This window comes from Ruditapes philippinarum, unplaced genomic scaffold (genome assembly GCF_026571515.1).
Source record: "Ruditapes philippinarum isolate M1 unplaced genomic scaffold, ASM2657151v2 ctg6288_1_1_1_1, whole genome shotgun sequence".
Classification (NCBI taxonomy): Eukaryota; Metazoa; Mollusca; class Bivalvia; order Venerida; family Veneridae; genus Ruditapes; species Ruditapes philippinarum.
In genome coordinates, this window is record NW_026857232.1 from 10,007 (window position 1) to 35,950 (window position 25,944).

Consider the following 25,944-nt stretch of genomic DNA (forward strand, 5'->3'; position numbering starts at 1 on the left):
AGAATGACAAATTATTATTTTCTTTGTTAGAGTAAAACAGTGAGCTTTTATTTACCTTCTGCAGAACAACACCCTCAGGATCCATGCTGTTCGCTATTAGTTTCTCTACTTGTTATAGGGTTTGTAAGCGAACAGCATGGATCCTGATCAGACTGCAGGGATGCGCAGGCTGGTCTGGATCCATGCTGGTCGCAAATGCACTATGATGGTTTTGTCGTGACACGGCTTAAATATTTTTGTTGTTCCTGAAAGGAGTTTCTCTAGACAGCTGAACTGAATGTGTATAAAGATACAATTTAGTTTGAACTTATAATTTGTGAAGAATTGATACAGTACAGTACATTATCATGTACATGTTTTTTGTATATTTTATGTGTTCTAGTTGTGAAAATTATTTTTTCTATCATAATTATGTATAATTATTGAAATTTAATAATATCAGTACTTTAATTTGTTTACCTTATGAAATCCAGGATTGTGTCAGTGAAATATATTTCATATCACTCACAGGGATGGGCAATGTATATCCTTCATCTCACATTGTGATTAAGTATATAAACTAATTTTGTACCGTTTCATGATATTTTTTCTTTCTTGATTGTGTGTATAAGGTGGTAAATACCTTGATTGTGTAAGGTGGTAGATACCCATGTTCAATACTAGTGGCAGGTGAACTAGTAAGGCAATAACTGTCATATTAATCATTTAATCATTTCCTAAACCAGTTTTTTTTAACCAAGTTGAGACTGTGAAAAGTACTGAAATTATGAAACACTTTGAGCAATTAAAAATATGCTTGATTTTTTTATTGCTGGTAATACTTTACAAGAATCAAATGTTTAAAAATTTTAAAAGTTTGGGCTACAAATGTACATACCTTTTATTTAGAATAAGTGCTTACAAATTATAATATATTGAAGTGCAATAAATTTTAGTGATTTTAGTTATAAATGTTCTGTTTGATTGTGTTTAGTTTAAGATTTTTTGTTTCATTTTTAGCTCGACTTTTCTATGAAAAGGGGAGCTATCCTACTCGCCCCGGCGTCGGCGTCGGCGTTAGCGTTGGCGTCACACCTTGGTTAAGTTTTTCGTACCACCCCACTTTATTTCAGAAGTATTACAAGTATGGCTTTGAAACTTACCATACTTGTTCACCATCATAACCTCCATCTACAGACAAGAGTACATAACTCTGTCAAGGTTTTTGACAGAATTATGGCCCTTTTTTGACTTAGAAAGTGTATTGAGCTTGGTTAAGTTTTTCGTACCACCCCACTTTATTTCAGAAGTATTACAAGTATGGCTTTGAAACTTACCATACTTGTTCACCATCATAACCTCCATCTACAGACAAGAGTACATAACTCTGTCAAGGTTTTTGACAGAATTATGCCCCTTTTTGACTTAGAAAATACATTGAATATGGGTAAAATCCACTTATTGCCTTAACCCTTTGAGATATTGCTTTGAAACTTTTAATGCTATTTCACATCATTACCCCCATCTGTACGCAAGAGAAGGTAACTCTGTCAAGGATTTGTTTTAAAAATTAAGGCCTTTTATCGACTTAGAATCTTGGTTAAGTTTTTAGTACCAGTCCACTTTTTGACTGAACTGTTTGAGATATTAATTTGAAAGTTGGAATACTTGTTTACAATCATGATTCCCAAACATGTCCAGGAGAAGGTAATTCTGTCAAAGATTTTATTTGAATTATGGCCCTTAACTGTCAATGTTTTGTATTATAGGCAAGCACTAAAAAACTTAAAAAATCTAAAAAAATTCATTCCTATCCACTTGTTCACTTTACCATAAATTATGTCATAATAAAATAATTCTTCACTAAATATCTTAATGCTCATGGCCATTGTTCACTTTAAAAATACAGAGATTCTTGTATTGCCTTTTACTGCAAAAACTTTTTTTATTGGCAAGCAATAAAAAAGTCGAGCGCGCTGTCTTACGGACAGCTCTTGTTTATGTGACCATTTATTAAGAATGTGACAGGGCAGGCAATTTACCCATGCAATGGTATCATGGTTAGCAATTTTTCGTGTTCAGTCAGTAATTTCTGTGAAATATTTCCTAAAACTGAGATTTGCTTTTGTTTACATTGGCAGATGGGCATGCCAATTTTAAGATATTTAGCAGGAAAAGTGTTTAACATACAATATTTTGTGTACTTTATCATTGAATTACTTTATGATTAAGATCAATTTTGTTTAATTTTCACTGATTTTTTTGACAGTTTATTAAGTAAATTATTAAGAATTACCATCATTTTAAGCATTTACTTGCTAGAAATTTTATTTTCATAAAGAACCTGGTACATGTATGTGATTTAATAGTTGTGTTTTGATATTTATTAATTATGTTGTTTATTTCCCAGTAAACAATAATTAAACATTGTATACTGATGGACCAAGTAAATTTTGTTGTTGGGTTCCATGCAGTAAAATATTGAATCGATATCCAATTTATGTTGCTTGACAGAATAAATCATTGAATGATATTCTTAGTTTGTTTTTTGGAAGTATCTTGTGTTACAAGTTTCCCATTGTGCCCAGTTACTGTAAAACCTAGACTTCCAAATTTTATTTTGAAATTAAAGCAAAAGATTCATTTATCAACGAACTGTGCATTTTTCTGTTGATGTACAAATAAGGTCCATTTCTTAAGTTTTATCATTAAGGAATGCATGATGTTGTTTTTAGCTCACCTGTCACACAGTGACAGGGTGAGCTTTTGTGATCGCTTTTCGTCAGGCGTCCGTTTGGCGTCCGTCCGTAAACTTTTACTTCAAATGACATCTCCTCATAAACGACTAAGCCAATTTCATCCAAACTTCACAGGAATGTTCCTTTGGTGGTCACCTTTAAAAAAATTGTTCAAATAATTTAATTCCATGCAGAACTCTGGTTGCCATGGCAACCGAAAGAAAATATTTAAATATCTTCTTTTAAAAAACCCAAAGAGCTGGAGCTTAGATATTTGGCATGAAACATCTTCTATTGAGTGTCTACCAAGTTTGTTCAAATAAAATCCCTTTGGTCAAAATTGGCCCCGCCCTTGGGGGTCATTGATTTTCCCTATTTGCATATAGTAAAAATTTAAAAATCTTCTTTTTAAGAACCCAAAGAGCTAGAGCACGAAACATCTTCTATTGAGTGTTTACCACCTTTGTTCAAATAAAAGCCCTGGGGTCAAAATTGGCTCCGCCACAGGGGATCATTAATTTGTTTGCTTTGTAACTTTATACAAATCAGACCATTTCCAATGTTTAATAGAATATTGGTTGCTTTGTAATTGTATACAAATAAAACCATTCAAAACTTAAACGTTCCAATGTAACTTCATACAAACAAGACCATTTCAAACTTATACCAAATAAATGCATATGGGTTCCTTTGTAAATTTATACAAATAAGACCATTTCTAACTTATACCAAGTATTTGGATCCTTCTGAAACTATACCAAGTTCACCATTTTTTAAAAACTTATACCAAGTATATGGGTCCCTTTTTTAATGAGATACCAGTAAGACAAATTCTAACTTATAACTTGTATATGGGCTCCTATTTTAGTTCATATTATATTGACCATTTCTAACGTAAACCAATATTGGTCCCTTTGTTATTTGACACCAATAAGACTAGCTGATAGGTAGTAAATGGGCCCCTTTGTAACAATGTACCAAACACTTAATACAATTTCTTACTTGTATATGGTATCATTTAGAAATGATCTTATTTGTTTGAATTTACGTAGGGACCCATAACGAAGAGATCTTATTATCAGTCAAAACTATTGTTAACTTTATACCCATAAGGCTCTATTTTAATAAATCAAATAAGTCCATTTCTAACTTTATACTAGTTTGGCCCTTCTAACTGGCCCTACAACATTTTACATTCCTTGCTGAAGGCATGTTTTTAACGTTACCATTGGGTTTTCTAATTGAATACCATTTAAGCGACTTCTTAACTTCATAGTATGTCCCTTTCTAATTTATATCAATTAGTCCATTTTCTTACTTTGTATAAATTAAGCCCTTTGACATAGTGGTTAATATGTTAACACAGAGATCATGGGTTCGAACATTGGTTCCCGACCATCATTGTTGATCATATGTTGATCATATGACCAGTACAAGGTCCAGGATAATTAAGATATTTTCCAAGCTTAAACTCTGGTATATGATTGGTCAAAAATCGACACAGAACGTGCACAGTCCAATGAAAATCTCCAGATATGAGACAGATATCAAAATAAAAAAGTTTAATGATAGTTACACATGGTTAGTTCCAGTAAGCGACTTCTTAAATGGTTCAAATAAGATTTCATTACCTTCGAACTAAAATATGAATGTACGCAAATAAAACTAATCAGTATTATAATTAAACTTCCCTGAGTTGATATTAGAAATACATATTTAACATTGAAAATATTTCACAAAAAGGTTTTATTTCACATTTAGTAAATGATTCTACATCATGATCAAGTATATAAATTTTGTTAAAATGATAAATAGCATTTACAAGTTTTTCTGAAAAAAAAATACATCACTCAAATTAATGTCTTTTAAAAGTTAATTTCAAAATAACCTGTTAAATGTCTATTACTTATAAAAAAAGATCTAATCAAATTGTCCTCCAACATGTGTTCTCAAATCTTCAGTGAAGCCGCTCTTAAACTTAGATTTATCTCCGAAGATGAAATGTTTCTCCATAGCCGGGGAATACTTGCTAGCAGGTGGGGTACGACCATACACCTCGGCAACAATGCGGGTCATGTTCGCTGAATTACCGCAGCACAGACCAACGTACTGCACGCCAATTTCTTTACATTGCTCGGCGAACTCCGCAATCTGTTGACGGCTGCAGATACATGCGCACAGGTCTAACGGAAACGCTCGCTTTTCTGGAAAATAACATGGTTTAACTTTATAACCGTACAATTTACCAGCACAAATATTTTACTAGTTTGAAACAATCTTCTTCACATCAAATTAAGGATTTCATTTTTTTTATCGAGGAAACAAAATAAACAACCATAGAAAATAGCATCTCCTTGCGAATTCTGTTCATTGGCTGTGCCGCTTCTAGCAAAGGTACTTAATATTTAAATGAACTACAAATTATAAAGTTTTTGTTAGAATGTGGCAATTTATTTGTTAATATTCAGATGTTTAAATGCCAAATAAAAACATACTAGATCCTGGAATGGTCAGCGAGAAGAAAGTTGGTTCTTCAGGTGTAGTCCTGTATGTCACCGGCAAAGCAGCAATTGGACCCTGCGAATTTAATGACAGAAAATTTACTGCCGTTTTAAATTTACATTAAAACGTGTTTGAAATCGGTGAAACCCAATTAATAATACTTTAAACGCCGTGCAAAATAGACAAAGAATATAAAAAGTTAAAACATCATCTTATACATGTATTATTTCGTGAGTCCAGCATATGTCTTTAGAGTGAACAGTTAAGGTCAAGAATTGTTTGAATTTTAAAAATAATAATTTCAAAATGCCTGAATGAAAGAAAAATGTTGGTATATTTCCATCTGATTGAATGGCGCTTGCACGAGAAATTTGCTTAACTGTTTAAAAACTACTTAAAATTGCACCATAATATTTTGTTCGGAAAGGTTTTATTCTGTTTACACATATATAGTTTTCATTCGTCTGCTACTGATTTTGCGTAGGACCATATTCCATACAGATTGCGCATGTGTTAAGAACATTCTGCAATATACTTATTTTCTCTACATGTCAACATACCTTACATATTTGTCTAATTTCCCTCATCAATGGTAACATGGTTTCAGGTCCCATACCACAGTTCAGGCCTACAACTGCCGCCCCGGCGTCCTCCAACTGTTTACATCCCTCGGCGATCTTCACACCGTCCACAAAATGAGTAGGCGGAGGTGACATCGTTATCACGGCAGGCACACCTTGTAACAAAAACACGAATAACTGTATTATAAAAATGACTGCAAGCGGCTTGCCTCCAGTTGAGTAAACAATATCTGAATAAAAAAAATTATATTGATATTTTTACAAAAATGTATAAATACGTATTCTGATTCCTTTGGATAAATTGTGCAAAATATGATAAAGCCTACTATTTTGCGTACTAGCTTGGAAATTTACATTTGAAAACATTTACTACCGTTGAAACAATTTACATAATTCTGGAGGCGTGTTGTAATCACAGAAACTGTTAACAAATTTTCAGCAAAAGTTCCTCTAAACATTTCAATGTTCTGACCTTGCTCTATACGGTTGGCTGACCAACAACACATTTTCATCTGGATATATTCAAAATTAATGAAGAACAGTTTTGGCAATTGAAGTTTGGCGAAACCATTTAAGAAACAAAGCAGGAAAAGGTAAGAGAGAATGGTTTGTTACGCTTATCTTTACTTGCAAACTACACGTAGTTGACTAGAAACGAAAACCATTATAACCATGGAACATTTACCATTCTTGAAGCAATTCGCCGACTTACCTACCTTAACAACAACGAAACATTTACCATTCTTTAAGCAATTCGTAGACTTACCTACCTTAACAACAACGAAACATTTACCATTCTTGAAGCAATTCGCCGACTTACCTACCTTAACAACAACGAAACATTTACCATTCTTTAAGCAGTTCGCAGACTTAATGATCTCGATTAAAGTGAACATATCTTCAAACATCTAGAAAAATAATTAACCATAAAAATCTTACCATTACCGTACTTTTTAATACACTCGAGTGCTAATATTCCCTCTCCAAGATGAGAAAATGTTTCTGCAACAATATAGTCAGCCCCATACTGTACTGCAAGTTCGATTTGCTCCTGCAAGTGCAAAAATATCATGCATAACTGAACTATTGCTTACCGTTGCCGTATTTCTTAATACACTCAAGTGCAAGCATTCCCTCACCTAAATGATTAAATGTCTCTGCAACAATAAAGTCAGCCCCGTACTGTACAGCCAGTTCGATTTGCTCCTGTTAGTTCGAAAATAACATGATAAATAAATTAAATCATACAAAAAACTTCTCATTGTATTCTTTATTAAAGAGAGTATAACAATATTTTTTCCCATTTTCAGTGGAACCTGTCTAATCAGAACTCGTCCGAACTAGACGAAAAGTTTCCAGATTAGAAAAGTTTCCGGCTAAGAAATGTTTTAGTAATATTTGAACATGTGAAGGATGCAATAGTTTAAGGGAAGAAAATGGAAGTGCATAAATATATTATTTTTTGAACCTTATGAACTCATATCAATGGCTATTCTTATACATGAAAGCTCTATCCTACAACGTTTAGAAGAAGGCTGAGACTTGCAGGCATAGAATTTCATTTAACCCATTGCTTCATGAGCATTTTGTGAAAAATGGCTGTTTTCATTGAAAAGTCTCCCGTTACAAGTTCAAATTGCTATAATACTATAAAAACTGCTTCAACACTAATCAAACTTGGCACAAATGTTGACTGGACCATTGCCCTTGCAACAACATGCTCAGGGACCATGGCAAAGAGGGGACATCTCAAAATTGCCAAAAATCACTATTTTGCGTTTATTTTTCCATCAAAATTGATTTCAAGTGCTGCAACTTCTCAATGGATTGAGATAGAGTCAAATGCTTTTCAGCGATGCTTACACGTTCCCTTATGATCATTCTGGGGTCATTCATAGCCTCTCACAAGTCCAAAATTTTCTTGGCGATGAGGGGGACTCCGCCCACCTTCAAACCCCCCAAACAGAAGGGGGCACATCCCCCTTCTGGCAACCCCCTGATGTATCTTTTGGTTGGGGGGCCGCGCCGAAAAAGAGGTCACTTTTTTTAACAACATTTCTCAAACAAAAACAAGTGTTTGGGGCCTAAATAAGGCATTTTTTCATCATTTGAGACAACAAAAAAGGGGGGGGGGGTGAAAAAGGCGTTAAAAGGCGTGTATATGAAGTAATGGGTTAAATATCCGTACCAGTACTGGTCAATAAATATTGTTTTCTTATTCGATTCGGCGATTTATACGAATTCACTCAGAATCATATCTTGTTTAAAACAATTTAATGTATGAATACCTATCTGGTTTCAGAAGTTCACATTCAACTGATACTTGCTTCATATATACGTTTGTTATATCATATTAGATTGAATAATTCCAAAGGTTTAATCACTTGAACGATAATGATTGATTTGAAAGAAAAAACTTTGGATGTTGTTGATCATAGTATTCCTTGTGGAAAAGAATAACCAATATATACAGACTGGTTTATATCATATCTTAATATTGTATCATAGTTTGGAGACCTTTCTGTTGAAAATGTGTCAGGGTTAAATCGTATACATATACATGCACAGTGCGTTAACTGGAGTGCGGGTATTAGTTACCCGCACTCCAGAGCATGCCCATTGATTGGCTCATTTTTGCTGGGGTTTACATATTGTGACGGCAGAGAAAGGGAAAGCGACAGAAATGTCATATTCAGATGTTCGTTCATTGGTTCATTTTTGCCGGAGTTTGATATTGTGACAACAGGGAACGTGCTTTCATGTTTGACTATGATACAAAAGAGAAAGAACACCAAAACACTCGGCAAATTGATTAATACTCGGGGGCTACGCCCCCTCGTACAAATCAGATAGCCTCGTATTTCGGTGCTCTTTCTATTACACAGAATACATGTACAAGTAGTGCATGTTTCATCAACTCGATTAATTGTTAATTGTGGTGTTCCTCAGGGAAGTATTTTTGGTCCTTTACTCTTTTAATACTATGCAAATGTTATGATCATCAATATCCTAGTGTAGAAAATCCAGAAGTTCCAAATAAAGTAACACATATAATAAGTTAATAACACTTCAACAGTAATTGTTTTATGCGGGTTTTACGTTTTTATCGAGACTAATAATGTTAAAAAGATTTGGCACTCCATATTTTTCTTAAAATATTTTAGGACACAGGAAAGAATTGGAAATATGTATGGGAAATTTGGTCTTAATATTGAAAATCAAAAATAAAACAACAAAACAGTATAAAACCATTTAAAAATACAAGAGGGCCATGATGGCCCTGAGTCGCTCACCAGGAACAACTGTTTTTCAGTATTGAACTTGCCGAAAGGCAAGTCCAGCTCAACTTAAACTCACCCCTCTAGTAATATACTTACAGCACTTGATTTTTTTGTGTTCCTTCATAATAAACAATAGGACCAAGATGGCCCTAGATCACTCATCTGACCTATCATTTTATCATTCACTATATAAATTGAAATATTTGTCCTAATATTTTGTAAAGGCTTTGTTAAAAATAATCTATGTTGAAAGTGTGTTCCTATGAGACTATGTAAAATAAATGCATAATAAATGACCACTACAGCAGGGTTAATTTTGATGGAACATTTTTTAAATAACTTTTGTGAATGAATACACAAAATGTCACATGCAAAATGTGTAAGGTGTAGATGTTTCAAGTATATAGTTTGGGACAACAAATTTTTAATACATGCAATATCAAAAATATCCAAAGTAGGCTAGTTGATATCAAATTTCAAGTCAGGATCTGAAATTAAATCCCTTGTCCAAATTTCAAGTAGGTACATCAAAAAACGTGATCAACTAGGTCAAATGACATCATAAATATCAAAAGTAGTCAGTTGATATCTTAATTATCTTAATTCAATTCCCATCAGAAATTACAATCCTGGTCCAAATTCAAAGACATTACGTAAAAAAAGGAAAAAAAGTTAAATGGTTTTAAAAATATCAATTACAGCTCAACTGATACCAAAATTCAAATATGCACATGAAACATCAGGTTCAACAGTGTGTCCCAGAATTTATTGAAATGTGCTTCCTCCAAGTTTGAATCAAATCCAACAAAAATTGGAAAACAAATACATAAATTTTTAACAAAATTCAATAAAGAAAATTGAGCATACAAGCTCATCTTCGTTAGTAAGGTACAAAAAACAAATGTAATCTTTCATTAGGCCTGGGAAAATTCTATGCTTGACCTATTAATAAATACCCTGCAGAAAGATTAATAGCATTATTATGCAATCAATGGGTGTCCAAATTCTAGAGCTGATTTTATTTTATTGTTACTTAGCTTTACGGGTATATTTTTTTATCTTATGAGAAATTATACAAAATTTATCAACAGTAAAATTATATTGGTTCTATTATTATATGGTTGATTCCCGTAAAAGTTGTAACATAGAATGTCTCTATTATTTAATACACATGGATAATGTACGTAAACAGAATAAAAATGTCTGCAACAAAACAGTATTTTGCTATTTAAAGTAGGGTTTTATCCGTTTAGCAATAATTTTGTGCATGCACTATTCGCTTTTAAGGCACTGAATTACCATATTTAATTCATACAAGCATTTCGAAAGTATTTTTTTTTTTGAAATTCAAACAATAATTTTTGCATCAGATACATAGCTTTGTTGAACCTCAATATTCACACCCACGTGTGAAAATTCGCTCGAATTCCTCATACGTGTGTGACAAGTTCGTACAAATTTGGCACAAAAAAGTGCTGTGAAATTCTCAAGCCCTATTTTTCAACCGCCTCTTAGTATAAACGAAATTTTCACAGAAAATATTAGACATATCGGTACGTATTTTTCACACATGTAAGTGGGTTTTTTTATGTTAAAGGAGGCCAAAATTTGAATTGTCCGAACTATAACTTCTAAATATGCTTAGAATGGCCAAGGCCATAAAGTGAAAGGAATTCAATCCCCACGCCCCCATCCCCACCTCACCCTATCCAATTTCTGCGCATATTGCTAAATTTTTTGTATGAATCGACATCTGTAAACCCTGGACTAGAGAGAAAGAGTTTATTGCTGTACACTTCCGGGCCATGATTTGAGTCAGCTTGCAATTGTGTCACGCGCTTTTTCCCTAAATAATAAAAAAACGTACTGTATAGTATTGCGCCTTTGTTACCATTAGTACAAAACACATTTCTATGGATTAATCTGTGAGAAATCAGCCGTAAATAGAGCAGTCCGTTAAAAATTCCCGCGGAATCTTTTCCGAGAACGTTAGATGTTGTACTGATTCTGTTTTTTTAATCGATGTTGCATTTTTATGTTGTTTATCACCCCTTCTTTTTATATCGCAGAGAAGGGGTGCCACAAGGAGGAGTAATATCCCCCACATTGTTCCTCGTATACATCAACGACCTTGTGTCCAACCTGCCAAGATGCGTGTCGAACACCCTACATGCTGACGACCTTTCTATCTGGAGCTCAGAAACAAGTGTAGGTACTGCTACAGTTAGAATCCAAACAGCTGTGAACAAGGTAGCAGAATGGACAGACAGGTTGGCCCTAAACATCAACAAAACCAAGACAGTCACCATGCTTTTCTCACTATCAAGACCCAAGGAGGAAATCAAGTTAACCCTGGACAACATCTCAGTACCCCAAGTGGAAACAACAACATTCCTTGGTGTCACACTCGACTCACGTCTAACTTGGAACCCACACATAGGACAAACTTCAAGAAAGAACCATCAAAAAGTTATCCATTATGAAAAAGCTTGCTAGCACAACCTGGGTGCAAATGAAAAATCCTGAAACAGATTTACACTGGCACAGTAAGACAGATCAGCAGAGTACGCCTCCACATCATGGACAACAGCCTCCAAAACACTAAGAGCAAACTTGACAAAGTCCAGAACTCAGGCTACGCATCATCCTAGGGGCAATGAAGACAACACCGGTTGCAGAAATGGAAAAGACAGCCAACCTCGAACCGCTAGAGTCAAGAAGGCAATGCAAGGTGCTAGTACATTCTGAGAAAAGCACGGAGACTATCATCCCATCCGCTCCACTCAAAACTCCAGAGCAGACCCAAAAGCAGACTCAAAAGACAAAGCCTGAGTCACATTGTCAGAGATCTGAATCGTGAAAAGGGAGTGGAGTTGACCAGACATAGAACCACTCACCCAGACACATGGATCCCTAGACAACACACTCCAACAATCAGAGTTGATGTCCCAGAGTTGAGAACAAGTCACAAATCCTGTCACAAAAATCCTGTCGCTATCCAACACTCAAAAGCCCATACACTGGGAAGGACATTGGAACCATGATCACTCAGCTAAGGGCTATCCACACCACTCATGGATCAAGCCTACACCGATGGATCAGCTGGGAAGAGGAAAAAAAAGCTGAAGCAGTCAAAAAAGAGGCCCCCCACTTTCCCCAGATGGGAAAAAACCCAACCCAAAAAATTAGCGATTGGGGCCTTTCCCTCAAAAAGGAACGCTTTTTTGGGCCTTTCAAATCTGCGAAGTTCGGCGATGCTTTTGAAGTTCTGATAGGCGGAGCCAAGGAAGGGCCAAGTGGGAACAAGATCAACAAGAGCTGTCAGTAGGACAGCAACGCTCGACTATTCTTAGTGCTTGATAGTAATAAAAATGCTTGATACAGTTACCTCCTCCTGTTTACAGGTTGGGGTCATGATGGTGAACAAGTGTGCAAAGTTTCAAAGCCATATGTCAATGGACTCTGAAAATATTTGAACTATTACAAAAACTTTAACGTAAATTCTAAGTCGAAAAAGGGGCATAATTCTGTCAAAATGCTTGATAGAGTTACCTCCTCCTGTCTACAGGTTGGGGTCATGACGTGAACAAGTGTGCAAATTTCAAAGCCATATGTCTATGGACTTTGAAAATATTTGAACTATTACAAAAACATTAACGTAAATTCTTAGTCGGAAAAGGGGCATAATTCTGTCAAAATGCTTGATAGAGTTACCTCCTCCTGTCTACAGGTTGGGGTCATGATGGTGAACAAGTGTGCAAAGTTTCAAAGCCATATGTCAATGGACTTTGAAAATATTTGAACTATTACAAAAACTTTAACGTAAATTCTAAGTCGAAAAAGGGGCATAATTCTGTCAAAATGCTTGATAGAGTTACCTCCTCCTGTCTACAGGTTGGGGTCATGATGGTGAACAAGTGTGCAAAGTTTCAAAACCATATTTCAATTGACTTTGAAAAATATTTGAACTATTACAAAAACTTTAATGTAAATTCTAAGTCGAAAAAGGGGCATAATTCTGTCAAAATGCTTGATAGAGTTACCTCCTCTTGTCTACAGGTTGGGGTCATGATGGTGAACAAGTGTGCAAAGTTTCAAAGCCATATGTCAATGGACTTTGAAAATATTTGAACTATTACAAAAACTTTAACATAAGTGGTTACGCCGACGCCGACGCCGACGCTCGGGTGACTGCAATAGCTCTACTTATTCTTATCGAATAGTCGAGCTAAAAATGTAACAGTTCAGAGTTGCGCTTCGATAGAAAGGGTTCAATTTTAAAGAGTAAGTACTTTTTCAAAGGGGGTCATTCAATGCGCGCAAATGAGAAAAATTGATACCGCGAACACTTTATAACCGGTATTTTGAACACAAGAGCGATCAGTGATCACATGTGTCGCCTCATGATGGCCAATTTCACGTTGGGACAAGTTTTCTGACAGAAGGACAGTGCACAACTAGACTTGGTACTGATCATTCCTGTTAAGTTTGGATAAAATTGCACCAGTAGTTTAGGAGGAGTAGTTCGGACAAGCTTTTGTGTATCTGGCAACACACAGAAAAAACAACTCCTTTTTATCAAAGGGTCATAACTCGGCCAAAAATTATTCAACCGGAAAACCCGTGCAATATGCGCAAGGACTTGAGCTACAGATCAATCCTGTAAAGTTTCATTGAAATTGCATTAGTGGTATGAGAGAAGTAGTCCGGACAAACTTTTAAAAAAAAAAATATTAAAGGGCCAAAAATCATTGAACCGGAAAATGCTGACAATATCAACAACAAGACTTGGAACTGATCATTCCTGAAAAAGTTGGATGAAATTGCACCAGTAGTTTATGAGCAGTAGTCCGGACAAGTTTTGTGACGGAGGGACTGACGGATAGACAGACGGACAGACAGGCAGACAGACGACGGAGAAGTGATCCCTATATGTCGCCACTACTCTGTAAAAAAATCAAGATACTGCATACACAGATATATGTTGTTTGTTATACAGCCTCCAAAAGATGTGAGGTCAATATTTTTCGTAATTTTTTACTCATTTATGTAACACCTTGTCTTGATAAAAGATTTCTTTTACACTTCACTTTAACTAACTAACTTTTTACAGTCAAATTTTTATCTGATTTTAGAAAATAAATGTATGCCGATTATGTGGCGAATTCTTCTCCAGACGACATGAAGGACGACATCGGCAACTTGGTCCTAACTAATGTGACCTTTGTGAACTTGACATATACGAAGTGTCATACCTCCGAATGCAAGTTATAATGTATTTTCAACCCTGGTTATCCAGAAAAGCAAAGAAATGATTGTTTCAAATACTTGTTGAACAGCTAAATATTCAAGGGCACCGTTCTTTAATCACTGGTCAGCATCCATGTTCTAGTGAATCATCAGTGTTCTTACGGTATGGTTGATCAAATGTTTCTGTCACGTGATTCCTGCAATATGTTTATAAAATTACTCGTTAACAAATTTAATGTTAGTAAGTTATAAAATAGTAATAAAACTGTAACAATACAGGAAGTTTTACAAAAACAGTAAACACATGACATTACATTTAAAGATTTCAAAGTGCTGTACGAGAGCACAGTTATAAATCATTGATGCTGAAATAAAATGATTATAGATGTAGTAGAAAACCAATGCAAGTAAAAGTAAGAAATAGAAACATCAAAGAAACACTATAAGTAAAGTAACTTTAACTGTTTGACTACGTTACAGAACAGTAACAGTAAATAACTATAACAAAACAGGAACTATAACAGAACAGTAATGGTAAATGACTTTAAAAGAACAGTTACATAACATTAACAGTGAATAACTATAACAGAACAGTAAGTATAAGAGAACAGTAACAGTGAATAACTTTAACAGAACAGGAATAGTAATAGAACAGTAACATAAATAAGTAACAGAACAGTTACAGTGATTATCTTTAACAGAATAAAAACAGTAACAGAAAATAAACTATAACAGAACAGAAACAGAACAGTAACAGTAAAAGACCATAACAGAACAGGAACAGTAACAATAACAGAACAGAAAGTGTAACAGAACTGTAACAGTAAATAACTATAACAAATATAACAAAGCTAACAATAACAGAACAGGAACTGTAAAAGAACAGTAACAGTGAATAACTATAACAGAACAGGATTAGTGAATAACTAAAACAGAACAGTAACAGAACAGTAACAGTGAATAACTATAACAGAACAGTAACAGTAAATAACTATAACAAAAAAGAACAGTAACAGAACAGGAACTGTAAAAGAACAGTAACAGTGAATAACTTTAACAGAACTGGAACAGTAACAGTGAATTACTATAAAAGAACAGTAATAGTGAATACCTGTAACAGAAGATGAACAGTAACAATAAATAACTGTAATTGAAAACATTAACAGTAATTAACTGTAACAGAACAGTAACAGTAAATAACTATCACAAACAGGAAAGTAACAGAACAGAAACTGTAAAAGAACAGTAACAGTGAATAACTTTAACAGAACAGGAACATTAACAGTGAATAACTATAACAGAGCAGGAACAGTAACATGACAGGAACTAGGACAGAAAAGGAACAGTAACAGTAAATAACTATAACAGAACAAAAGCAGTAACAATAACAGAACAGTAACAGTAAATAACTATAACAACTATAACAAAACAGGAACAAAAACAGAATGACTATAACAGAACACTTACAGTGAATAACTATAACAGAACAGGATTAGTGAATAACTATAACAGAACATTAACAAAACAATAACAGTGAATAACTATAACAGAACAGTAAAGTAAATAGCTATAAGAAAACAGGAACAGTAACAGAACAGGAACTGTAAAAGAACAGTAACAGTGAAAACTTTAACAGAACTTGAACAGTAACAGTGAATAACTATAACAGAACAATAACAGTGAATAACTAGAACAAAACATGAACAGTAACAGAACAGTAACAGTGAATAACTGTAACTGAACATTAACAATTAATAACTACAACAAAACAGGAACAATAAATAACTATAACAAAACAGGAACAGAACAGGAACTGTAAAAGAACAGAACAGTGAATAACTTTAACGGAACAGGAACAGAAACAGTGAATAGCTATTACGAAATACTAACAGTGAATAACTATAACAGAACATGAACAGTAACAGTAAATAACTGTAACCGAACATTAACAGTAAAAAGTATAACAAAACAGGAATTATAACAGAACACAAACAGGTTATAACTATAACGGAACAGGAACAGAACAGGAACTGTAAAAGAACAATAACATTGAATAACTTTAACAGAACAAGAACAGTAACAGAAAAAACCTATAAAATAACAGAAACAGAACAGTAACAGTAAATAACTATAACAGAACAGGAACAGTAACAGCGAATAACTATAACAGAACATTAACAGTTAATAACTATAACTAAATAGGAACTATAACAGAACAGAAACAGTAAATAACTATAACAGAACAGGAACAGTAACAATAACAGAACAGTAAAAGTAAATATCTATAACAAAACAGGAACAGTAGCAGTAAATTACTATAACAGAGCAGGAACAGTAAGAGATCAGTTAGTAGAATAGAACATGAACAGTAACAGAAAAAAGTAACAGTAAAATAAATAACAGAACAGGAACAGTAACAGATCAGTGACTATAACAGAACAGTAACAGTTAATGATTATAACAGAACAGTAACAGTAAATAACTATAACAGAATAGTAACAGAAAATAACTTTAACAAAACTGGAACAGTAACAGAACAGGAACAGTAAATTACTATAACAGAACAGGAACTGTAACAGAACAGTTACAGTAAATAGCAATAACAAAATAGGAACAGTAAAAGAACAGTAACAGTAAATAACAGAAAGTAGGAACAATAACAGAACAGTATAAATAACTATAACAGAACAGGAACAGTAACAGAAATTATAACAGTTGGTTACAGGAACAATAACAGAACGGTATCAGTAAAATAACTATAACAGTTAACAGTACAGTAACAATAACAATAACAAGGCATTTAAGTCTGTCAAATATCAGTAAAAATTAACATTTAAAGAGTCTTAATATTCTATTGCAAAACTTGTGTTAGAAAATTATAGTTTTGTTCATATTTAACATTACTGAAAACTCATTTAATATAAAGTATGAAATTTACATTGTATTTAGGATTTGGTAGAATCATACAATTCCAAGATTTTTCACGTTGTTGACATTTTATGTTCAATGTTCATACACTAGTGTCGAATGTCACTGAATGAATTTAACTGTACATAGTCATGATGTACTTACATAAATTTATGCCAACTATGATAACAAATCAACTGGGTGAAAATTAGTGTGTGTGTGCACAAATAATACCATAAGGTGTGAAAGCTATTATCTACACTCTGTCTACACTGACTTCCGACTTCCCTTCGCGGCGTGCACGTCGCTCGGAAGGCATAGGTCACACCAGATGGGTGACCTAGTTAGGTCACTTAGCTGGTATGACCTAACCAACGGCGAGGGGTGTGGCCCTAAAGAGAGCTGCTGCTCCCGGAAGAGGTGCCTTTCCTCTATTGTCAATCATTGTTCAAGAAGCGAGGATTTGGGTCCTAGAGAAGGTCTACGACAAACGACAGCATGAAAAGACCTCCGTCGCGGCTCTACGACATCGACGACGTTGCAGGCGAATAAGTCCTCCGTTGCAGGCTCTTCGACCAGCAATCGTAATAGAGGCCGACTAGTCTGGGACATATGGGAAACCGGCGCCCAGTATAAATAAAACCTAAAACAACAACTGGTCCATTTACTGGTATACTCGTATATTTAGCCAGTCTAATTGTTTATAAAAAAGTATTTTAGATTTAACACTTTTTCCCAGATATTCTTCTTAAAATGTTAGATTATTATCTAATCATGAAACAGTCTGGTCATTTTTTAATTACAAATAAATTAAATTTTGAAATTGCAAATCATTTGTCTAATTCGTAATTTTTCTATTATAAAGTTATATCTTACGAACTATCTTTTTTTATAAAATTTATCAACATTAAAATTATATTGCTTCCATTATCTTAAGGTCGATTTTAAAAAGCGTTGTTACATAGGATGTCTCATGAATATTGTACGTAAAGAGAATATACTGTTCCTGAACAAAATATTCTGCTATTTTAAGTTTAGCAATTAGCTCGTGCATGCGCCATACAAAAATGGATAAATTCTCTATTTTACATTCAAACAATATAAGTTGCAGCGGATATAAAGCTTTAGACAACGCCTTAAGATATTCGTTATAAAATATAACTAAACATAACGGATCATATTTGTGACTATGTATACATGTACTGTAATAAACAATATGATAACAATATAGACTACATATGATGGCAAGAATCATCCACAGTCATATATAAAACACACAATTTTTACAAGAAAAACTTTGTCAACACTGTTGTAGGAATAATCCTTCAGAAATGAAACAAAATCTTAAAGCAATTATTTCTCTTAAAAATTTTAACAAAGATTAACTAGGACACTTAAAAACAGAAATATATACAAAAAATAACAATGAGATGTGAGTCTTAGCATGGTTTCAGTTACAACTGTTTAAACATTATTCAATTTCAGGTCATTTTACACAGTCAAAATGATAATTCTTAAAAAATGGAAGTGATCAGTTAAATAAATATGAAATTTTGCAAAACAGATTTCCAATGTACATCATAATCTTGAGACGAAAGTCCGACATCGCGCCGTTTGGCTCTTTGTTGTGGTGCCGCTAGCGCCAACTAGACGCACAAAAGCGTACCAAATCAGCCACACTGCTATATAAATGCAAAGGTGTTGAAAAGATGTGTATAAGATATGATATAGTTGGCATTCCTCAAGCTTGAATAATTGTAAGAAAAATAAAAAAAAGCGTTCAGTTTCTAGCACTTAGTACATTCAAGTTTGTGCAATGATATTGCACGGTAATTTTTTTCAGATTCAAAGACCAATCGTGCCTAACAGTAAATTGATAATTTGACGACTTCTCTTAATTTTTAAGATTAAAGATTTCAAATATGAAATAACAAACGATATTTTACTGAAATGAACAGATTTTCTGTTTCTTATATGCTTTTATGGTTATTACGTCTTGTTATTTTCACGGTTCTTTTTTCACAGTACAACATCATATTTCACTTAAATTTAGCCAATAGTTTTTCAAGAAAAAGCCTGAAAACGAAAATACTTCCTGGTATATTATTTTAACTAATCAGGGTTAATAACTCTGGGTCTAATGGTCGAACCCGGTAACCTCATCGATAATCTCATCTCCTCTTGATAAAGAAGTTTCATTGAAATCTAGCCATTAATTTTCAAGAACTAGCACGGTAACGAAACTGGGACGCACCGATGGACGCACACACGAACAACGCAAAAACATCCCGATTTTATCGGCGGGGATAACAATCTACCAGCAATCTTACTTGGTGATCTTGGGGTACGAACTTGACACACACGTGTGAGGAATCCGAGCGAATTTTTTCACACGTGTGACGAATTCGTTTTTGTGAATATTGATGTTCAACATAGCTTTATACGCTTTAACAAGATTGCATTTGTGACAAAAATGCTATGACAAAAAACTAAATTAAAGTACCAGAAATATTTTTGTCCTATACAAAGTTTTGGGGTCAGGGTCTTAGTACAAATGCAGATATGTTTACTGTTCAGATACAAATCACATAGTCCAATAGTAAAAGTATTCTTACTTGACAAAAAAATTAGCATTTACTGTTTTACATAGCTGGATACTATCTTTCCAATTAAGTATTACCTTTTTTGAAAATGAAAACATTTACGATTTAAAATCATCATTATAAAGTATTTAATATTACAGGGTTTTGTTTATCATTATGTCCTTATAATGTGCTTAAATTATTTCATAAATATCATATTTCTTGCCAGAGGCCATAACATCAAATAATTTCATCAGCAACAGGTCATTACTCAACAACATGTTCACATATATATAGAGACATTCCAACATGAGTTGTTCTATTTCATTAAACTATGGTTTGAAGAAATGCCATGGCCTAAGGCATTTTAGCTTTAATATGAGCAAATTTGATAAAAGACTATCTAAGAATGCTACAGATCATTCATCAATAAGTTCATTAATAATAAATGCTTTAAGGTTTTTCTATTTTTAGCTATAACGGCTACTAAAAGAGGCCAATCAAGTTAATATGAGAAACTTGATAAAGGCTACATAAGAATGCTACAGACAAAGTTTCATCCATCCATTAGTTCAGTAGAAGAAGACGATCTAAGTTTTTTTTCTATTTTTAGCTTTAGCTAAATTGATGATCCATCATCTAATCTAGTAGAACAAGTTTAAAGGTTTTTCTATTTTTAGCTTTGTTGACCCTTTAGCAAATTTAAGTGTGACTGTCACAAGGATGCTACAAACAAAATTTGAGATAAATCGGCCCTGCAGTTTCAGAGAAGAAGATGATTGTTGACGCATGACGACGGACGACGGACGCCGGACAATCCCCCTTTGATACTAAAAGCTCACCCTGAACATTCGGTTCTGGTGAGCTAAAAACATGTACATTTCATTTTTTTTTTTTTTCTACTTCACGTACTTTGAACATTGCTTCCGTGATTTTATGTGACTCCTTGTCGTCTGGTAGATAAACAGAACTGTTACAAATATTTCCCGCCATCAGACATCCATGTTTGTCTGCCACTTCACGAGCCATTTTAAGGGCAGCTATATTCATTTTCTCCAAATCGCCCTCCCGATTTATAAGACGGAGTTTTTCTCTGTGTGCATAGTACTGCAAATAAAATTACGCATTGACTATTCAAAAGTAATCGTATCACATCATATAAGACCAAAGAATGAATTGTTTACAAATATTTTTAAGGGTTGGTAACATAGCCTCCCGGAAGGGTTATTGTAGTCCATTTGTATTTTACACATAGTGCATAATCATGCTCTAGTCGTGTTATATGCCTATGCTGGGGCAAAAAAGTAAAGCGGCGCTAATCTCCAGTAACCCTACCCGGTATTTTAAGTCAATTCCTACATTGACAAAAACAAGAAACCATACCGTAAACGCTAATACTACGTCACTTCCGGCATGAACAAATTCTTCATACATCAGACGAACAAGTTCCGGATGCTCTAAAGTCACAACCGGAACAAATGTTCCTGCTTGCAAGTAACCTTTTCTCTCAAATTCAAAAATGTATCCTTCCGCGACGACAACATTTCCGCCATTTTCTAACCGCTTAAGTAAACCTGTAATCAAAAACAATTTTACGAAAATAAGAATGTAACTAGTTATTCTAAATACAAAACAGTGGCATTAAATGCATGCCCTGCAGTTTTAATTTCATTGTCTTTTTTAATTATTTATTTAATTCATTTTTGTTGTATATTTTGAAAATTATGCGGTACAATGACTTAGGCATGTAGGCCTATTAAAACGAATATATAGAGGATATTGAATAAGTAAGTATACAGTAGATTTAATACTAAATTTACGCAAAGAGTGGAATAAAATCATATAATGTAAGCCTTTGGCGAGCATAATATTGTTTTATTGAACTAGTTCATTAGATTTATAATGAAATCTGCACGAATATAATATTTTATTTATTTAATAATCATACCTCTCATACCACTATAAACATCCCTCCCTGCATATCTCTCGCACCACAATAAACTTGCATTCCTGCATACCTCTCGCACACTATAAACATCCCTCCCTGCATACCTCTAGCACCACTATGAACATCCATCCAAGCAAACCTCTCGCACCACAATAAACATCCCTCCCTGCATACCTCTCGCACCACTATAAACATCCATCCCAGCAAACCTCTCGCACCACTATGAACATTCATCCATGCATACCTCTCGCACCACAATGAACATTCATCCCTGCATACATCTCGCATCACTATAAACATTCCCTCCCTGCATACCTCTCGCACAACTATAAACATTCCCTCCCTGCATACATCTCGCACCACAATGAACATTCCTCCCTGCATACCGCTCGCACCACTATAAACATCCCTCCCTGCATACCTCTCGCACCACTATGGACATCCATCCCAGCAAACCTCTCGCATCACAATAAACATCCATCGCTGCATACCTCTCGCACCACAATAAACATTCCCTCCCTGCATACCTCTCGCACCACTATGAACAATCATCCCTGCATACCTCTCGCACCACAATGAACATTCATCCCTGCATACCTCTCGCACCACTATTAACATTCCCTCCCTGCATACCTCTCGCACCACTATAAACATCCCTCCCTGCATACCTCTCGCACCACAATGAACATCCATCCCTGCATACCTCTCGCGCCACAATAAACATCCCACACTGCATACCTCTCGCAAAAACATCCCTCCCTGCATACCTCTCGCACCACTATGAACATGCATCCCAGCAAACCTCTCGCACCACTATAAACATCCGTCCCTGCATACCTCTCGCACCACTATGAACATCCATCCCAGCAAACCTCTCGCGCCACAATAAACATCCCTCCCTGCATACCTCTCGCACCACTATAAACATCCCTCCCTGCATACCTCTCGCACCACTATGAACATCCATCCCTGCATAACTCTTGCACCACAATAAACATCCTTCCCTGCATATATTCTGCACCACTATTAACATAACTCCCTGCATACCGCTCACATCACTATGAACATCCCTCCCTGCATACATTCTGCACAACTTTAAACATCACTCCCTGCATACCGCTCGCACCACTATGAACATCTATCCCAGCAAACCTCACGCACCACTATAAACATCCATCCCTGCATAATCTCTGCACCGTTATAAACATTACTCACTGTATACCTCTTGCACTTCTATAAACATCCATCCCAGCATACTTTTCGCACCATTATAAACATCACTCCCTGAATAGCTCTCGCACCACTATAAAGTTTTCACATTAAATCATTCTCACACTAACGAAATAATAACTAACAAAAGTAAAACTAGCTAAAGAGACATCAATTAACAGTTTTTATAGTCTTGCTAGAACTGTTTATTGTCGCACAGCGTCAAAATAAGTGCATCCATCACTTTAAAGAACACTTATTGCATCGTTTTCACACAAATATAAAATTTATTCAAATCCACTTTAAAAAGTGCTTCAAAATACTATAGCATTGTATCATACACCATTATAAACAGTTTATGGTATTAATTGCAAAATTTTCGTTACCGTTTTGTGCCATTGTTTGTTTCTTTAAACTGACAATGTCTCTGTGAAAGCGTTATCATTGGTTATAGGGCAACACTTTTTGCGATGACCTTGAAGGAAAAACGTGATCTTATCAATAAAGTTTTATCCATCACTTAGATATTAAAGGCCCAAAATATGTTTATTTTATAATGCGTTTATTTTATTTCTCAAGCAGTTTTTGTTGTACTTTTATAGTTTCCAAAAAGTTATTTATTGGCCAATTACTTAAATTACGCCTTTGTTCTGTTGCTTTTTGGTAATATGTACAGTTTTATGATTTATAGTACTTTGTATGGAAGTCAAAATAATAATTCGTTTACATTTCACTATTTATGTGACAAATATGTTAACATTTAGCGCTAGTTTTTAAAGTAACAATCATCTAACATATTCTACACTATTATTCAAACATGTTTTCCCTTTCGAAACAAGAAAACACTTATCCGTGTCAGAGACATAATGTGCCTTTAAGTGAACATTGTTTGAACTTTATATCATGTTCTCTACCATCTCCATAGTACTTGTCTAGGGCGTCAAACCCCTCTGAGAAGTAGGTCTCCTGTAACTTATGGTAGGAGTGTGAATATCTCGGTGTGTGAATTTCACGATTTTGTTTCATTGGTGCAATGACCTGCGTACACAGCTGACCGACTTTAGCAAAGAGAGTTTAATTATAATTTATTTGCAAAGATTTAATATCTTCTGAATAATTAGTACTAGTATTACCGGCGTCAGTGATGGCAGATGGCAGAGAGCTGAAATTACCGCTTGGTACAGGTAGGTTATAATTTTGGTTGGTATTATTATAATACACAGATACGGCCCATTTAATTGCTATGAAACTATTGTCCATTAACTGGAGATACTATTAGGCAATTTTGGACTCGTTTTTCCTGTTTTTAGACTATTTTGAGCAGGTTAAAAGTGACAGCTTCGGAAAAATCTGTGAAAATGTCTGGTTTTTGTTAAAAAAATCTCAAGTTTTAACTAAATGGCAGGATTTTGTGTTATTAAAATAGACGTTCATCCATTATGGGTCACGCAAGCCAAATTTCTACCCCGTGAGTCTTTTCTTGAAAGTTTTACAGACGTTCGATCTGGTCCGGTCGAAGAAAAACGCTGCCGTTGTTTAAATGCTGCCGCCGATTGCAGAAATATCATGAAAGTGGCTAACATTCTGACAGAAAATCAAGGTCAATCTTTTATCAATTCCTCTATTCTTTGCGCCCTTTTAGTCTGAATTGAGACGTTAAACTATCATTTCTAATATTTTCTCAAGATAGAAAAGTTATTAATGCGATATGCGCATCGAAAAAAGCTTTTTAACAACACGCAGTTACAATACAAAATGTTATGATTCACTACGACCAAATTGCACTATAAATAGAGCAAATTCATTTTTCTATATTCATGCAATTGTGCTTGATCTGTTGTGTCTGTCAGTTACGTGCATACAATACCATATGTATCTTAAGTTTAGCAACGCATAATTCACTCCTTTTTCAAGACATAACGCCTTTTGCATAATATTACATCTGTAACTTCAGTAAGTTGATATTAATTTGCTAGCATACGTACGGTGGCATAGAGGTGACATTTGCCGTTTTATATTATTTCGTGGCCACGACTTATTATCTTGTGGCCTCGACTTATTACCTCGTGGCCACGACTAATTATCTTGTGGCTTCAATATATTATCTCGTGGCCACGAGTTATTATCTTGTGGCCTCGACTTATTATCTCGTGGCCAAGACCTATTATCTTGAGGCCACGACTTATTATCTCGTGGCCTCAACATATTATCTTGTGGCCACGACTTATTATCTCGTGGCCACGACTTATTATCTCGTGGCCATGAGTTATTATCTTGTCGTCACGACTTATTATTTCGTGACCACGAGTTTAATCTTGTGGCCACGACCTATTATCTTGAGGCCACGACCTATTATCTCATGCTCATGAGTTATTCTCTTGTGGCCACGACATATTATCTTGTGGCCACGAGTTATTATCTTGTAGCCACGACTTATTTTTTCGTGACCACGAGTTTTATCTTGTGGCAACGACTTATTTAAGCCAATGACAATGGTCGTTCATCTTGAACAAAAGTTAATATCACACTGGTCATAGCTTTCACAGGGACGGCGGGTCAAACGCTGCGGTGGTGAATAAGGGGAACGTTTAATAGTTATTATAACGGTGACATAGAGGTGACATTTGCAGTTTTATTTTATCTCATGGCCACGACGTATCATCTTGTGGCCACGACATATTTTCTTGTGGCCTCAATATATTATCTTGTGCCCACGACTTATTTTTTCGTGCCACGACTTATTATCTTGTGGCCACGACTTATTACAGCCAATTAAAATGGACCTTTAACCGAGCATACATAGGTATTGTAAATGCTAGCTTACACAACTATCTATGCGAAACATGTACATAATTTGTGCAAAACGTGGTTGAAAACGAGATATTGGCCATATTTGAACACCCATCGTACACATGTACTAATGTGTCTAACCTTCGCGTACGACGTGCACCCTTTTTTGTAGACGAC

The 25,944-nt window shown here is 34.8% G+C and overlaps 1 protein-coding gene across 2 annotated transcripts; it reads right to left on the bottom strand.

The window, feature by feature from the left end:
- Positions 1 to 4,572: 4,572 nt before the first annotated feature.
- On the bottom strand, positions 4,573 to 23,413 carry LOC132749131 (betaine--homocysteine S-methyltransferase 1-like). 2 transcript variants are annotated; one of them, XM_060738826.1, is made up of 7 exons: positions 23,364 to 23,413; positions 21,204 to 21,394; positions 20,733 to 20,927; positions 6,740 to 6,851; positions 5,780 to 5,955; positions 5,213 to 5,294; positions 4,573 to 4,921 (listed from the first exon to the last, which is right to left on the bottom strand). In XM_060738826.1, the coding sequence occupies exons 1-7, from the start codon at positions 23,374 to 23,376 to the stop codon at positions 4,638 to 4,640; spliced, it is 1,053 nt and encodes a 350-aa protein (XP_060594809.1). In that variant the 5' UTR covers positions 23,377 to 23,413; the 3' UTR covers positions 4,573 to 4,637. The 2 variants fall into 2 exon arrangements, with proteins under 2 accessions (XP_060594809.1, XP_060594810.1); XM_060738827.1 differs by lacking the exon at positions 6,740 to 6,851 and adding an exon at positions 6,895 to 7,006.
- Positions 23,414 to 25,944: the final 2,531 nt, after the last annotated feature.

Excerpts from the sequence above, each read along its gene's own strand:
- LOC132749131 (XM_060738826.1), bottom strand. Across the intron at positions 20,928-21,203 it reads ACGTAGTATTAGCGTTTACG|TACTATGCACACAGAGAAAA; the intron begins GTATGGTTTCTT and ends TTTTATTTGCAG. Across the intron at positions 4,922-5,212 it reads GCTGACCATTCCAGGATCTA|AAAAGCGAGCGTTTCCGTTA; the intron begins GTATGTTTTTAT and ends GTTATTTTCCAG.